General features: G+C 44.2%; 1 protein-coding gene across 2 annotated transcripts in view; it reads right to left on the bottom strand.

Moving 5' to 3' along the window:
• The window catches only part of PDZRN3 (PDZ domain containing ring finger 3), a 130625-nt gene that overhangs the window by 28069 nt on the left and 86277 nt on the right, over positions 1–16279 (bottom strand). The window contains exon 1 of one of the 2 annotated variants that reach the window (XM_036391140.1): positions 2265–2492. The exons of the other annotated variant lie outside the window; for it this stretch is intronic. Within the exon in view, the coding sequence (XP_036247033.1) occupies positions 2265–2333 (69 nt within the window). The 5' untranslated portion in view covers positions 2334–2492. Of the gene's footprint in view, positions 1–2264; positions 2493–16279 lie in introns of those variants that run through there. 2 annotated transcript variants of the gene reach the window in all.

Here is a 16279-nt window from a genome sequence, read left to right on the forward strand (position 1 = left end):
ATGTAAATTTTGTCTAACTCAGATTTCTTAAAATAGCAATGCCTTCTTATCACATGATATTAGGGTTACATGGATGACACAAAAAACCACTCTAAGAGACATTTTCTACTGTTGGCAGATTTTGAAACTTTTATCTTCTATATTCTGTAATTTTAAATGGCAGTGATCCTTCATCTCCCTCACCATTAAATTTTAAGTGATTGCTCTTGTGTGTAGGTTACATGAGGACGTATTTTTATAGTTGTAGTGACATATAATTATCTGGATGTGCTCCATAAGCTATAGAATTCCCTCCTCCTGTCTTGCGAAAGAGAGAAATCAAAGTAGACCCCTGTTAAAATAATTTTGCAGTTATTTATATTCTAGAATAATCAGGGATTATAGTCTTAAATAATTCAGGTTTTGCTATGTTAGAAATCCCAGTTTTACAGGATTACATGCACCTTTCACTTCTGTGGAAATTGAGGGTATTCCAACAGTGTTTCCCAAAAGAATTCCGTACTTCATGAGGAGCCCTGGGCACTCACACAGGCTGCAGCACTTTGCATATTGACAGAATCCTAAAGCCAAACTCCTGCCAGGGATCTGCACCTGCAGCCAGCCCTGGATAGTTCAGTCATCTCAGATATCAGCAGGAACTGTTCCTGGGACTGATTTCAGGACGTGTATTTAAAGAATGCTGTCCTGCATCTGTTGGGAGATGTCAGTAAGTTGCAAAGGTTCTCTGCCACTTTCCCTTCGCAACAAAAATTGAGCAAGCCCCTGAGCAGTCACAGCGTTCTGATCGGCTGCTGTCTGTCTGTCCTGGTTGCTGCACTCCTGAACGTGACTCACTGCCAGTCCCCAAACCCAGACTGCACAAAACTTGTCAGGACAAGGAATTTTTCCCACAGCCACTGCTGCGTGTGAGCAGAGCATTCACACAGACCATGCCTGGCCCCAGGTGTGCTGCTGCAGGCAGCACCAGCTTCTCAGTTCAGAACACTGGCCGAAGAATCTGACTACCTCCCTGTAAAATTCCTGCCCCCATCACATGCACAGCAGCTTAGCAAGTGGAAGTGTGCTGGTATAAATAGAAATGACAGTCAACATGTCTTTCTATTTGCTCCCACAGGTTTTTTTTTATTCCTCAAAGCGTCAGCGTCCTTTGGGCGAGCGAGCGAGAATTAGATCACAACTACGTGGTTAAAATTTAATCACTTCCCCACTAGCATAACACACAGGCCACATCTTTTATTCACTTTGTTGTCAGTGCCATCAGGATCGGGGATCAGCTGCAGGTGGGGAGGCAGCAGGACACGGGACTGCTGAGCAATTCCCTCTGCCGGCAGCACGGAGCAGCGCTGGGAATGGCACCCAGCGCTTGTCACTGCTCCTAAACCACCTCAGGAATGGCAACGGGGGAAAAGTACAGCTCGGAGGATCTGGGTAGTGTCTGTCCATCCGGTCTTGGTACAGACAGCCCAATCCACCTTCTCTGCACTGACTGTGAGTGTATATATCTATGACTATTCCCAGGGAGATCTGAAGGAACACATCCTGAAACCTGGCCATCACTTTGCAGGGCTCCATCACCCTACCCCAGTCCAAACTCAGTGACAGAGTAAGGAATTTCAGAGGCGCACAGAAGAAAAGGCAGAATCAGGAAATAAAATCTTTGCAATAGAGGTTGATGTGTTCACACACTCACAGAAAACTTCTCAGAAGGTTCATATGAGTAATTTGGTACACAAAGATTTGTAGGGCAGTGGTTTTAATCTGTTGTCAAATCTGTTAGCTGGTGTTTTTACAGAGCAAGGTGCAACAGCAACAACAACTAGCTATAAACTCTCAGTGACAGGCACTCAGACCAGACTGAGCACCAGGGCACACACTGCACACAAACAAGTGGCTCCAGGTACTTGTAAACAGGTACAAAACCTTCCTTATGCATCTTTTCCACTTGTGCAAGGAGTGTGTGACCAAGCCATGATCCTTGACAAGGAATTTAACCTAATCTACACTGGAGAAATGAACACAGTCTTATTTAGTGATGAAAGTTTTGTGAAAAGTTTAATGTATAAGAGCTGCATTTAAACACCTGATGTTCTGCACACGTGAATGGGAACACACAGGCTAAAAACATAATCACTATCACACAGATTTCAAACAAGGCAAACTCACTTTCATTTCCAGTTCCTGACATTCTAACTTCCCTGCCATTAACAGTGGCCACAAACCTAAAAGAGACCATTTCCTTCCAGAAAAGAAATCTAATTCTTTACCTGACAAACTTCATACAGCAACTTGTACTGCTCTTGTGGCTTCTGCAGAGTGCACAAACTGCATCCCATGTTTAAATTCGAGCGGCAGAAAGGATCCTCCTTATTCCCCCGAGCAGCCAGAGCAGTGCCTGTGGCATCCAGGTGAGGCCGGAGGTGATGCTGCCAGGTGATGCTGGCCCCGCAGGTGATGCTGAGGCGGCTGCTGCCGGCACTGGCAGTGGCAGCACCGCGGAGCTCTGCCCGTCCCCGGCTCGCAGCTCCCTCCCTCTGCCTCTCCCGGCTCCCAGGCACGGCTATATACCGCCACTCATGCATATTAATCAGCTCTCATTGACTATTCATAACAGACAGTGATACACAAGCTATAATTGCCAGCTATGACAGCTGAAATTTCTCTAATTAACAGGCAAGTGCTTCAGTAGCAGGCATAATAAAGGACACTAACAATTTTGTAAAGCATTTTGTAGCAATTACAAATAAACACGACTGCGTTTTACTACGGTCCCTCAGGATAATTCTTCCCACATTTCAGCAGGCTGGGAGCAGGGTTTAAACGTAAGGCACAGTGAAATGAATGTCGTGGTGCAGAACTCAGCCAGGGTGAAGTTGAATATGCTCAGCAGCATTTATGTCCCTCCCGGACTGTGGTGCTATTTGAGAGCCTCAGTTTTACAGCAGCAGCTGACTGAACTGAGCGTTTAACAAGCACAACAGAGAAAGGCATCTCTGTCCCTGAAAGCCTCCACAGCCTGGCTGCAGAGCAAAGATATATGTGAATGTATGTGGATTTAGGGGAAAAAAAAAAACCAACAAAAAAGTGTCTTGTATTAATATAAATTAACTTTAGATTAATATGTACTTCAAGTGAAAAATGGCCATTTATGCTACTGACTCCCATTGTGTATTTGAGTGGTGTAAATGACAGCTTCACATATTATGTGTGATATTAAAAATATAAACTTTATGAGATTATAAAAATATGTACAATAAAATCAGCATGGCATTTATGAGTACTCAGCATTTGAGAGTGTAGATCTGCATTAAACCTGCACCACAGATGTAAAGGATAAGACAGCAGTGAACTGCCCAATGAGCTAGAAAAGTACTCGTAACTCACAGGCTTTATGGATATTTTCCACTCTGTGAGAAGCACTACCTTGCCTTGGGAGTGTGGATTGAACATAATTTTCCCAGTTGTTTAAGCATTCAGAAGGGGCTGCATTTTTATAACCTCACTGCAACTCACTCTGCCATGAAGAGGGTGACAGAGCAGCCAGGAGTGGGAGCAAGGGTGCCATTCCCTCAGGAACTGCAGGGACAGCCTGGATGCATCCTGGCCATGCTTATCTGACTGGTTTTGACTATTTGCTGAGTGAGTTTCTGTGGATCACAAGGGAAGTGTTGTGCAAGGACCATCTTTCCTGGCCAAACTCTGCACACAGGTGCTTGCTGTAGGGATCCTGTAGAACACTCAGCTCTTGCTACAATGGCACTGACTCACAGCTTGCATTAAAATGTTCACTACTGCAATGCAGTTCATGCTTTAGCACAACTTTAGTAAACAGAGACTGACAAGAAAATTTGCCTGCCTACAGAAAGAAACAAAGAACAGAAAGAAAGGAGACCTCGTTTCAGTGGTGTCCAGCAACAGGACAAGGGACAATGGGCACAAATTGAAACACAGGAAGTTCTATCTGAATATGAGAAAAAATTTCTTAATTGTGAGGGTGGCAGAGCCCTGGAATAGCTGTCCAGAGATGCTGTGGAGTCTCCTTCTCTGGGGTTATTCAAAACCCACCTGGACATCATCCTGTGCAACCTGGTCTGGACGAGCCTGCTGTGGCAGGGGGGTTGGACTGGATGATCTCCAGTGGTCCCTGCCAATCCCACCTGTGAGTGAAACCCCTGCCCAACACCCAAAAGAAGTAGGAACTTTATCCCTGAGCTGTTTCCCTGTTGAGAGAACTGCTGCCATGGTGGCAGAGGTTGCAAGGCAGAGGAAGCCTGGATGTTACTGCTGCCCTCCAAGCATGATCCAGGCTATCCCTGGTCAGATATGCCACTCAAATACTGCAGCTTTTCCAAAGCTGGTTGACAGCCAGTGACTGTGGATCTTGAACAACTGGAAAATTCTTGCATGAGGGGATTAGTGTTCCCTAAGAGCAGAAAAAGATGATGACGATAAGGGAATTAAATAAGAAAACCTCAGACTCTATGGAAATTGTAAAAAAGTTTATGGCTTTGGTTAGATAATTTTTTGGTTAGGTAATTTGATTAAGCAACTTGAAGTAGAGCTTCCAAAAATGTTGTCTGTGATTTTGGTTTTCTTCTTAAATGCAATTAAGTTTCTTCTCAAATACTAGATGCCATTTAAATAAATGTTAGTGTTCTGTTCAGGTGGCTGAGGTCAGTCAGGATTTTTTTGTTTTTTAGGACTAGCAAGCAGCTGGATCTGCTTAGAAATAAACCAGAAACATGTGGGATATTTAATTTCCAGTTTCAACGGAAACACACCTATTTGTTATTTCCCTATAGCAATGTGATAGACTGCAGGAGATAATGTTTCATCTGATTCAGAAAGATAATCCCTAAATCAAGCCAGGAGAATAAGCCCAGCAGAAGACTTGTTTTGATGTGTGAGTGGAGGGTCCCATAAATGTGATGTTTGGGATTCTCCAGCTGCCATGGCCCCTGGTAAATGAGCTGCCCTGGAGCCAGGCCAGTGCCCATCTCACTGGAGATATTTCCATTGTTCAAATATAACTTGCATCTCCACTGTTCATCTCATAGGCAAAAATAGTAGCACTGCCTCGGGTCAATATAGACTGGTTTTTACAGCACTTTGCCAAACTTTAAACATTTGGGCTGCAAACTTGTGTTCTGGGCTTTGTCCAGTGCTGATTTCTGCCTTTAATGCTACACTCGAGCTGAAGTTTCAGTCATTTCCAAGAGTAAGATTACAGGGTGAAAAAACAGTTTGCCTGTGTTCTGCAATTCTGGATGCTTTCTTTGAGAGGGGTTTCAGTATCAACACAATTTGAAACAAGAATCTGAAGTTTGGCACCGGGATGGTTTGCGCTGTCCCTGTGAAATCTGCTAAATTTGGTCAGCTCCTCCCGGGCTGTTGCACTTTGTGTGTTCTCAGCACAAAGTCGGTGCAGGCTTCCAGTTTAATTCCTGAGAGACTTTAAAGGAGTGCAGTGAGTGGTGCCAGGCCTGAGGAGGCCAGCTCGGTTTCCTGGTGGCTCTTTGTGAGGTGGGAGGATGGATTCCAGGAACAAAGGGATGCTCTCTGTGCTCCTCACCCAGGCAGGGAGAGCCACACGAGCTGCTGGGATGGGCTGGATGTTAATTTTGTGACTTCTTAAATAACATATTGACCAAGGAAGCCTTACAGGAGCCCTCATCAGCACCTGCTGTACCTGGGGCAGGTAAGCCCAGGCTTCCCTGAGCAGGCGGCTCGTCCTGGGATCTGTCACCAGCGCTAACGATGTGCCATGTGTGGTCTCGCCAGGGCCACAGATAATGAGCTTAAGCAAATGGACGGGCAGCGCAGGGTTTACATCACGTGTAATGGGAATGTTAGAGTGGTCCCAGCTGAATGTGAGCAATCCGGGCTGAATGGGAAGTCAGCGAGCCAGCTGACTGGGAACAATAGGAAATAGCCTTTGAATACACAAGGTGCCAGCGAGAGCTTTCATTAGCATTTATCTAGATTACTCACTGCCTGCCCGCCTGCGTGTGACCGCGCCGGCAAAATCCCCCTCGCCACAATACCTGGCTCCGACTATCAGACACATTTGCTTTTGTGTCCGGGAGCTAATTCCCAGGGAACAGGAGAAGGTGGGAAGCAGCCAGACTGCCACCACAAAGGGGAGGGTGCTGCTCTTGTCCCCAGGTCCTGGACAGACAAGGAGAGAACGATGCCGCACACCCCGGGCTGGGTTTGCTTTTTGGACGTGTCTCAGCTTCAATTTGCAGCCTCTCGCCTTGCAACTACAAACCTAATATATATATACACATATATATACAACAAATCTGCAGTTTCAATGTTTGATTTATTCCCTGATTAAGGCTGCCAGGTGCTGGCAGGTAAGGGCAATCCACAGGAGGCTGATGCACTTCAGGTGTCCTGCCTGTCTGCACGGGATGCTGAATCAGAATAAAGGGGGAAATGAAGCACTCATGAGGGACCTGCACCCTGGAGGGGATCATTATTAGGGAACTCAAAGGCTAAAAAGCACTCTCTGCCAGCTTTTCAAGGGTAGGGACTGGCTCTGCCAAGGGTTGGCTCTCGGACAGCAGTTCCCACCAGCGAGAATAAACTCGTGTCCTTTGTGCGAGGAGCAGATGGCACACAGCTCCTGCTCGGAGCTGGCCACACACCAAACCCAGCTCCTAATGCTGGAGTGGCTGCCTGCGATAGCACTGATGGCTTGGCATTGTTTATTTTGTTTCTTTAAATGCAAGTTGGCTTTCCTGCTCTGCAGTAACTATTTAACACTGTATTTCTGTACATATACTTAGCAAGTTCTGTTTAAACAAGTGATTCCTATTTAAGCAGCGTGATTAGGGAAGCGTTTGCTTAATGTATCAATACTTTAATTACTTTTCTTGTTTTTACAAATATTTAAGACTTGTGAGAAACAAAAGCTAGGAAAAAGAACAGCTGTGACTTTATAAATAATTCTTGCTTTGGTGTGTTAAATAAACAGAAGTCATGGAACTGTACAGATTATGGTTACCCAGAGCGGTGTGAAAGAGAACTGTGTTACACAACCGTACTTCAAAGTTAAGTATCTGGGATTTTTCAAAGTGTGAGAGGTGTTTTTTAATTATAACCATTGGGTTACCTTTATTAAAGCTCGAGTGCCTCTGCTGGGAATGTGTTCAGACTGAGTTCTGTTTCCCTGTGTTTATTTGAAAATGTTCAATAATACAACCCACTGATAGCTGTGAAGCGTTGGGTTCTTAATAATACATGTAATTAGTGTGGATCTAATTTAAAAATACCCTTCTGAAAAGTTCTTTGTTGAATATGTGAAAGCAAACCAGGGTTTTCTATGGCATCGTGCAGGCACAATAATGAAATACACACTCTAAATATAACAGCATAAAGATCTCAATTCTGGTGGGGTTTTTTTGCATGTGGGCATAGCAATCTGCCTATGCATTGGAAGCTTCAAGACAGAGCCAAAATATTTAAACTAAAACATACCACAAGAGAGGATGTGAAAGCAAATGTAAAACTTTGGCTTTATTCCCATCAGTTAATGCTGAAGTCTTGAGATCCTTATTTGCTCCACTTAGCATCTCTGAAAGAGTTCCAATCCTCAGAAGTAACTTAAATGAAATGATACTTATTGTTAAACTGCTGAAGGAAACTGCTCTGCCCTTGAAGCTCTTTAAAAGTCCAATATCTCTGTAATTTATGCCACTTGAGGAAGGCCGTGGTGCCTCAGGAGCATCCCTGCACCATCCCTGTAAGCTCTGCAGGGCCAGCAGATCCAACACTATTGTGTTAATTCAGTCTCCCATGAAGCAGAACGATGAGGTCAGAATAGGGTAAATAACTGTTTAATATGCCACTGAGACCTTGTGGTGGGGAGAAGCAGGAGAGCTGACCTATGGACCAGGGAACTCCTCCTCCTCCCCTGGGCTGCCCCTCTGGGTGTTGATCACAGCCATGCCAAGAGGTCTTGGCCAAAGCTGAAGACAAAAGGTGATCCCTGAACCTGGGGATGTTCAAGCTGGATTTACAGCGGTGACGCTGGGAGGGAAGGGGGTGAAACGGGGTTTGGGTGCCGAGGCCGGAGGATGAACTCATCAAAAAGGGACTGCTCTTTCACCTGAGCAGCTCCAGCTCCAAAACCAGCAGCTGCCAGCCCAGCAAAGCCCAGCTGAGGGAAGGACCTGGAGGCAGATCACACTCCTCATCCCTCAGCTCAAATCCCCCATCCCTTTTCCATTCATGGCACAATGGAGGCAGCCACTGTGAACCACAGAGCCAAAAGTACGGAAGGCTGGCGAGGAAATGAGAAAATCTGATTATAGGCTGGATTTGTGTTCTAAAAGCTTCTTCCCTGATAGCTGAAACCTCAGCTTCCTCACAACAAAGCATCTTTGATTTCCTGGTTTTGATGCTGCAACAGCCAAACTAATCTCTGTAATTTTTTATGGGTTATTTAACTGGACAGCTTCTATTTAAGAATGACAAATTTAAGCTTGCACAAATTGTCACTTTTTACATGGTGAAAAGTGCTGTGGTTATTGTTAGCAGTTACAAGAATATGCAATAGCAAATTAGGTAGATTTAAAGGAAGAAAGTGGGCAATGAAAGTACAGGAGTGTGGAGTCAAATGTTAGTTCTACACTTGTGTTTATAAGGTTGACATGCTCGCAAATCTGAAATTACTTACAGAGCATCAACCCCCATTTTGATTTTGCTGCGAAATATCACTTTAGAGAGACAGTATTGGTAAGCACAGACTGCTCTGAGTGATGGTTATTTCAAAATAAGAACGTTTTCTGTAGAAGTGATAATCCCCTTTTAATAATCTCAGAGCACGCCAAGTGATTCGGTGGACTTGAACGCTGCATAAAAACTATTGACACAGTACTTCATCTTTAAAACTGATAGACACGTGCCCCAAAAGCTAATAAAGTTCATTCTAATACAAACGAGGAAGTAAAATAGTATATCATAGCCTGTGATGGCTTTGGCTCCTGATCATATAACTGTAGCCCAGGGACAAAGAAAATTGAAGTGATTTAGAAAGGTACCCAGTAGGATATATCTGATATTAGGCAGCTTGCTGAAGCAAAACAGTAATGTCAGAGAGATACAAAGGTGTAAAATCCATTTGACTGTGTCCAAGTGCTTCTGCTCTCTGACCTTAATGTCTCCAGATGAACTCCCCTTAGGGTCAGCTGAATAATGCTTAATAACCTATGGCCAGAAACTGCCAAGACCTGCTAAGGATCACAGTCTTCACTTTTGTCTTTTAGCTACTGTATTCATATTAAGAATTTTAAGCCATTTCTATTTGAAGAGATATTATCTTTCAGTTTTTACTGCTCCACACTTAGTATGAAACAGAGCAAAACAGGAATGCCATCTATGGTTCATTAGGTTTTATATTAACCACCCGATGAAAAGAATATGTGGGAATATTAAGTATTAATGGTAAATGGCAGGACTTGCTTATCTGTTTGCCTTTGTTTTCATTTCTAGGTTCAGGTGGACAATGAGGGGTTTGATTGCTAATTCTCAGCTAGAGCTCCTGCGCAGGGAAGGCCCAGGAGAGGAGCAGACCTTCAATGAGACAGGATTTGAGTCTTTTAGGAACAAAGGAAATGTAAGTGCTCATTTCTGCCTTTGAAGTTGGGAGAGATGTGCTCTCACTGAAGGAGACTGGCATCAGCTCCAGAGCTGGTGTGTGTGATGGATTCCTCTGTGGGCTCTCAGAGGGGACAGCAGGGACTCTGCTGGGGACGTGAGGCAGCAGCAGCAGAGTCTGTGCTGCAGAACAAGCACAGCAAAAGCCGAGCAGGTGTGCGGGGTGGGAGCAGAGGAACAGAGGGAAACAGGGACTCTGGGCTGGCTGCAGTCCAGAGCCAGGCTGTGGCTGTGCTGGGAGCTCACCTGTGCTCTCACCAATCTTGAAACTCTGGCAGGATACAGCAGGTGGCTCAGGTCCTGCCCAGTGCACATTTCCATTGTTTAGCTCATGAAGCACACCAACAATACACAACAATATTTGCTTCCCATTTATCCTCTTTGCAATGTAATCTCACCAGCCCGTGGAATTGCAGCGATGCTGGTTCATGTCTCATTTCATTATAAAATCAATCCTATTGCAAGAACATTGGTTGGATAAAAGACACTCTAAGTATTAATGCCTTCTCTGACACAAGAAGGACACTTTTTATGCTTGGCTCGTCTTGAACAAGGAATTCTGGTTCAATGAGGAAAGTCAGAGAAGGATTTAGGCTGGAAAAGACCTTTGTGGCCATCAAGTCTGAGCATTCATCCCTGTTGGAAGGCACATAATTCCCAGTTTTGTTCCTTCTCCAGGTCACATCACCTGGCTTTATCTTCAGTGGCAATGGAAGTGATTTCCACCTGTTATTACCAGTGTGTTTCTGGGAAGCCCTGTGAATCAATGTTTACCTTAATGAAAGACATAAATTACCCACATTGGCTCTTGTATTGGCCAACTGCATGGAGTTATCCCACAGCTGTACCTACTCTGACATTTCTTCCTTTAAAATACACATTCTGATCAGCAGCATTGATCAGGCAGCATTGAAATGAATACACAGATATAAATATTTGATAAAAGAAAAGGCAAAGTCCACAGGGAATCATAACCCAGAAATGATCATTCCCATCAGAAGACAATCACTAATCTTGTCATTTCCAGTGAAGCCTCAGAGCTGCTGGTTTTCCCTAATCCAGAAACTGCATTCCAGTTTTCCTACAGACTGATGTTTCTCTGCATTTCTCTGCAGAAGTAAACCAACGTCCTTGATAGGAATTTTACAGACAGAATGGAAGTTAGACTACAAATATTAATTAATGAGATTATCTAGTAACAGACAAAATAAGTGGTTGTGTTTCTTTGAAAGTTGTTTAATGTGTGCAGAATTTTCATCCTGGTGGCTGCAGCAATGAACATGGGATGCAGAACTCGAAAGTTTGTGTGATTTATGGTGTGACTGTATTTATTTTAAATATTTTTATGGTTTGAGTTGCAGTTTGACTGTTTTGGGGTGTTAGGTGTAGATGGGAAATAAGATTTCAATGATATTCCTTATCCCCTGCCTATGCTTGCTCTCCTCTGTTGCTTCCCCAAACAAAAGGGTTCTGCAGAGAGCTGCACTTTCTTTTCAAATTATTTGTGTCTGTTCTGACCACGATGACAGAAAACTCAGACTCTGTCTAGGACACAAATGTGTCTGCACATACATCTCTAGAGGCACAATCTCATGGCTGGGGGGAAGAGACTGAGTTTCTGAGAAATACACCTATGAAAACATTAATTAAATCACAGATGAAGCCCAGATGATGGGGCTGCCTGCTTAAAACACTACATTGGTTGCCAGGATGATGATCAACACAATTTTCTGTGCTATTTAATTTTTTTTTTCTATTTCTTGGCTGTAGTTAGAAGGTTATAAACTGGCAGGCATCTATTCCTAAGACTTTGAAATTCAAGTTGCTCTGTGCTTTCTTTGAGTTTCATGTTCTTAGCAGAGGAGAGAAATCACAATAATTACAGCTTAAAATAGTCTCATTTCATGGTGTGGCTAACAAGTGAAACTACAAGTAATGATGTAATCTAACATGTCAAAAAAGAAAATGAAAAGAGGAGACAGAAGGCAGGACGGAGCCAAGGGATGCGATGTGCCATGTCATCTTCTAATTAACTAACTGATCCTTTAAACTGTCAAAATCAGCCAGGAAATCCATGGCCCAGTGTCTTATTAATATTCATACTGGGCCATGAGAAGCTCTGATTCCAGTCCCAGTGGTTATAGTTAAACATTAAAATAATAATAATAATAATAATAAAAAAGCCTGGCTACCCAGGGCTGCAGGAGCACCCCATGGATGGGGAGATGCAGGCAGTGCACCCTGCTCCCCAGCTCTGCTGGGGAACCCTCCCAGGCTGATTTCTGGATTATCAGGAGGCTCCTATATTGGAAAAAAACCCAATTATTTTTCCTCTTGCTACGAGCTGCCATGTTGTTAATCACATTAAGCTCCACGTTGTCAAAGGAAAGAAGGATGCATGGAATGTTTTGCAACATGAGCCCATTTTTAATTTTGCCCACACCAAAGGAATATGCAGTTAATAAAGCCTGATTGTTTGGAGGAATGGGGGAATTCATTTTGCCATGTAGGATGCAATTCAGGATTGTTTTTGCAGAAATCTGGGGCCCACAAGAAAAATAATCTTCCATAATCTTCTTATAATGCAATTATTCTCTTACATTTCAGCCTGCCAGTCTCTTCCTACTCCCACTAAGCAGTTTCCTGAACCTTGAAGTCTAAGGGAGCAGCTGACATTTGGTTTCTCCATTCATTTTCTGTTTAATTCTTCATGGCAGGACAATGCTTTAAAATAAATAATAAAAATCCTCTCTGCTCTGAATTACATGGACTATTTTGGGGCCCACTCTGCCATAGACAGGGATGTGCCTGTGTGCAGCAGGAGATGGGGATGAGGAGGTAATTCAGCGCCTTCTGAAGTCAAAAAGGAGTTTTGACATCAGCCTTTTACAATTAATTTCAAGCCCAGACTATTTTGAGGGCAGTTAATCCTGTTTTATTCTTGCCATTTCTAGCTGTGCATGGCATAGTGGAAAGCAATATATTATGTAGCCCTTTATAGCAGCATGATCAGTAAAGGAGTAGCTGAGCTGTAAATCACATGCTGTACCTCTCAATGAAAATTAATTAAATTGTTGGAATCTCATTAATTGATATCCTTTATTTAATTGATACACTAAAGGAAAAATATCTTGGTTTGCCCCCTATTTCTTCTGTTCATTCCCTGCCCTTGCCAGTTTCCTCTGATATAACTTTTTGCAGTCTGACACAGCACTCGGAGGAAATAAAGGCCACATTTCCCATCTCAGCCCCCACTGTGTGGGTGCCTGTTCCTGGGAATGAGCTGGTGAGGATTGGATTCCCTGGGATTTTCCTCTGCTGCTGTGGGCTGCCCCAGGGACTCCCAAATTCCCAATTCCCTGGGATTTTCCTCCTGCTTCTGGGGCTGCCCCAGGGATCCCCAAATTCCCAATTCCCTGGGATTGCCCTCCTGCTGCTGGGGGCTGCCCCAGGGACTCCCAAATTCCCAATTCCCTGGGATTTTCCTCTGCTGCTGGGGGCTGCCCCAGGGATTCCCAAATTCCCAATTCCCTGGGATTTTCCTCTGCTGCTGGGGCTGCCCCAGGGACTCCCAAATTCCCAATTCCCTGGGATTGCCCTCCTGCTGCTGGGGGCTGCCCCAGGGATTCCCAAATTCCCAATTCCCTGGGATTTTCTCCTGCTGCTGGGGGCTGCCCCAGGGACTCCCAAATTCCCAATTCCCTGGGATTTTCTCCTGCTGCTGGGGCTGCCCCAGGGACTCCCAAATTCCCAATTCCCTGGGATTTTCCTCCTGCTGCTGGGGCTGCCCCAGGGACTCCCAAATTCCCAATTCCCTGGGATTGCCCTCCTGCTGCTGGGGGCTGCCCCAGGGATCCCCAAATTCCCAATTCCCTGGGATTTTCCTCTGCTGCTGGGGCTGCCCCAGGGATTCCCAAATTCCCAATTCCCTGGGATTTTCCTCTGCTGCTGGGGGCTGCCCCAGGGACTCCCAAATTCCCAATTCCCTGGGATTTTCCTCTGCTGCTGGGGGCTGCTCCAGCACCTCCTGCATCCCACCAGGACCATCCCAGCAGGTGGAATCTGGGCTCTCACCTCCCAGCCCTGGGTCAGCAGCCCAGGTTGTGGGGGCTGAAGGAACTTGCCCTGGTTTTCCCTCTGCCCCTGGAGCAGTGTCAGGGTATCCTGGGATGGCACCAGCACTGCTGCTCTGGAGTTCTTGTCTTTTTCCCTGCCCATGGACACACAGACCCTGGGGCAAGTCCTGCATCAAAACATCCACACTGTGACCACAGGGAGCTGGAATTTCTCTGGGACACACTCAGGGCTTTTTCCCCACCCCCCCCAAAAAAAATTATCTTCAAGCAAAGCTATCAACCCAAATATTCATCATCTATTTAACTCAGTTGTTTAAGCTCTATAATGGATGAAAGGAAGGCTCCATTTAAGGAAAAAAAAAAATTAAATACTCCAAAGTGTCTACCAGCCAGGTTACATCAGGCACTGAACTGCCAGACCACAAATCTTGAATATGTTGATGCTAAATGTCTACGAGGAGCATATGTTATGGATCAAAGAACACACTGATTAATCCAGCAGAGACAAAAGTCTGTCACTTTGGTCATGGTGCCATGATACCACAGAAGACAGCACTGAGGAAGCACATGAAGAGAGAGCAAATGCCAGTGAGAGAATGAAAAGAGAGAAAAGGATGTTAAAATATAAAATCACACTTTTATTGGGTCAAATGCTCTCACCTAGAGATGCAGTTTCTTAATGCATTTCCTATTTAAAAAAAATAAAGTTCTCAGGATTTTGGGAGGATGTGAATTTCTATCTATTTCCCTGCTATCATTTTATTAATACAATTTTATATTAATTCAAGCATAATTTCTCTAGTGAAATTTATCTACCTGAGGCTGTCTATTTACATTGGTACATCATGAGGGAGCAGGAATCTGGAATCACAGCAATGCATTCTGAGCTGGGCTGTTTTTCTCCAGCAGTTTGTCACTTTATTTTGCATTTCTGCCAAGCAGTTCAGCAGAGCAGTGTCTTGTTCATGTGTAGTTTTACTTCAATCCTTCAAATGAGGTCCTAAAGTAGAACACACTCTTTGTAAAATCTACTTGAAAGCAGAGGAAGACTTCTTCCTTTTTAGTATTTTAAAGTATTTTTCCATTTGGTATCACATCCCTATATCTGGTATGTCTTCCCTAAAGAATGTTTCAGAAAACCTTTCCCATAACTTACAAAGGAACACTTATTTCAAACATTTTCCGTTCAGTTTCAGTGTTTGTTTGAAAGTGTTTCAAACATTTGCTTTCTCTGCATTCATATCTTCTTCCTCACTGTAGCATTTAGTTTTTAATTAGAAATGGAGAAGGAAACAACTTAGGAAAATGAGACTTTCCCAAATTCAAGCTTTAACACTGAAAATATTTCTTGTTCAGGAGGTAACAAAGCCTGTGAGGATCCCCTGCTTGTAAACTGGGGGATCTGTACACAGATTACATTCAGGGCCACCTGATTTTCTGGCAAGAATGGGATTCCCAGCACCCTTTTTATCTTCCAGAAGAGTCTGTGGTTGAGCTCTGCTGCAGGGCTCCCGGCCCTGCTGTCACTCAGGGCTGCTTTAATGCATCCCCTACATTTTGACAAGGTGGCCACCTTCATCATCCTAATATCCTGTCCATGCATGTGCAGTTGGCTAAATTAATGTGAAATGCATGAAGTAGGTTTCTCAAAAGTAGCCTGTGAGGGGGTATATTAACTATACACGTTTTGTCACTTTTCCATCTCATTTGGGTGCAGATAAGTTATCAGTAATTGCAGACAAGAGATAGCTGTGTGTGAGTGGCCGTGCATATTTTATGCTGGCAATAGCTCCTTTTACCATGGTACCTAGCAAGCATGTCAGGCAGCACATGCACCCTCAATTTTACCTGATTTTATTGCAAAGTGATGCCTGGGGTTCTCTGAAGGAATAACTATGGCTGTATCCTGGAGATCCCTTTAACAAGCCACTGCTCACTTATATTTGTCCTCAGCTTGTTTTTCTGCATAATTTAAAAGGCAGCTGTCACAGCTACCTGCTGTCCAGCCTGAAACCTGGGCAGTGTTAAATAAACCTGACATTTGTACAGTGCTAAAGAAACCCCACAGTGATGGGGAGAGGCTCAGCCCTCTCTATGAGCCTCCCATTCCCAGCAGCCAGGCTGGGATACATGGAAAACCAACAGCAACAACTCATCACATCACATTACACTGCCAGAATGAGCAGACCTTCCCTCAGAGAAAGAGTTAAAGTTAATTGCATGGTAAAGACCATGAGATCAGAATCCTGGGACTCAGGAACTGATTTATGCACTGCAAATGTGTATATCCTTTGCAGAAAAGGCCATTTCCTGTTTAAAAATGTAGAAATACTTGATTAAACTCTGCGGTTCCCAAAGCAAACACATTACACTCTTTAGTCCATTAAAACTCTGCGAGCCCGTTACTCCTCGTGCTGTGATGGATTGATTGTGTTTAATCTCTCCTCCTTCTGAAGTTGTTTTCATTTCCTGCAGCCCCCTGCCCTCCCAGCACCAACACAGCAGCAGAGCATTCACTGGCCGCCAGCAGAGCTGATTAG

The sequence above is a fragment of the Molothrus ater genome, chromosome 11 (assembly GCF_012460135.2).
Source record: "Molothrus ater isolate BHLD 08-10-18 breed brown headed cowbird chromosome 11, BPBGC_Mater_1.1, whole genome shotgun sequence".
NCBI lineage: Eukaryota > Metazoa > Chordata > Aves > Passeriformes > Icteridae > Molothrus > Molothrus ater.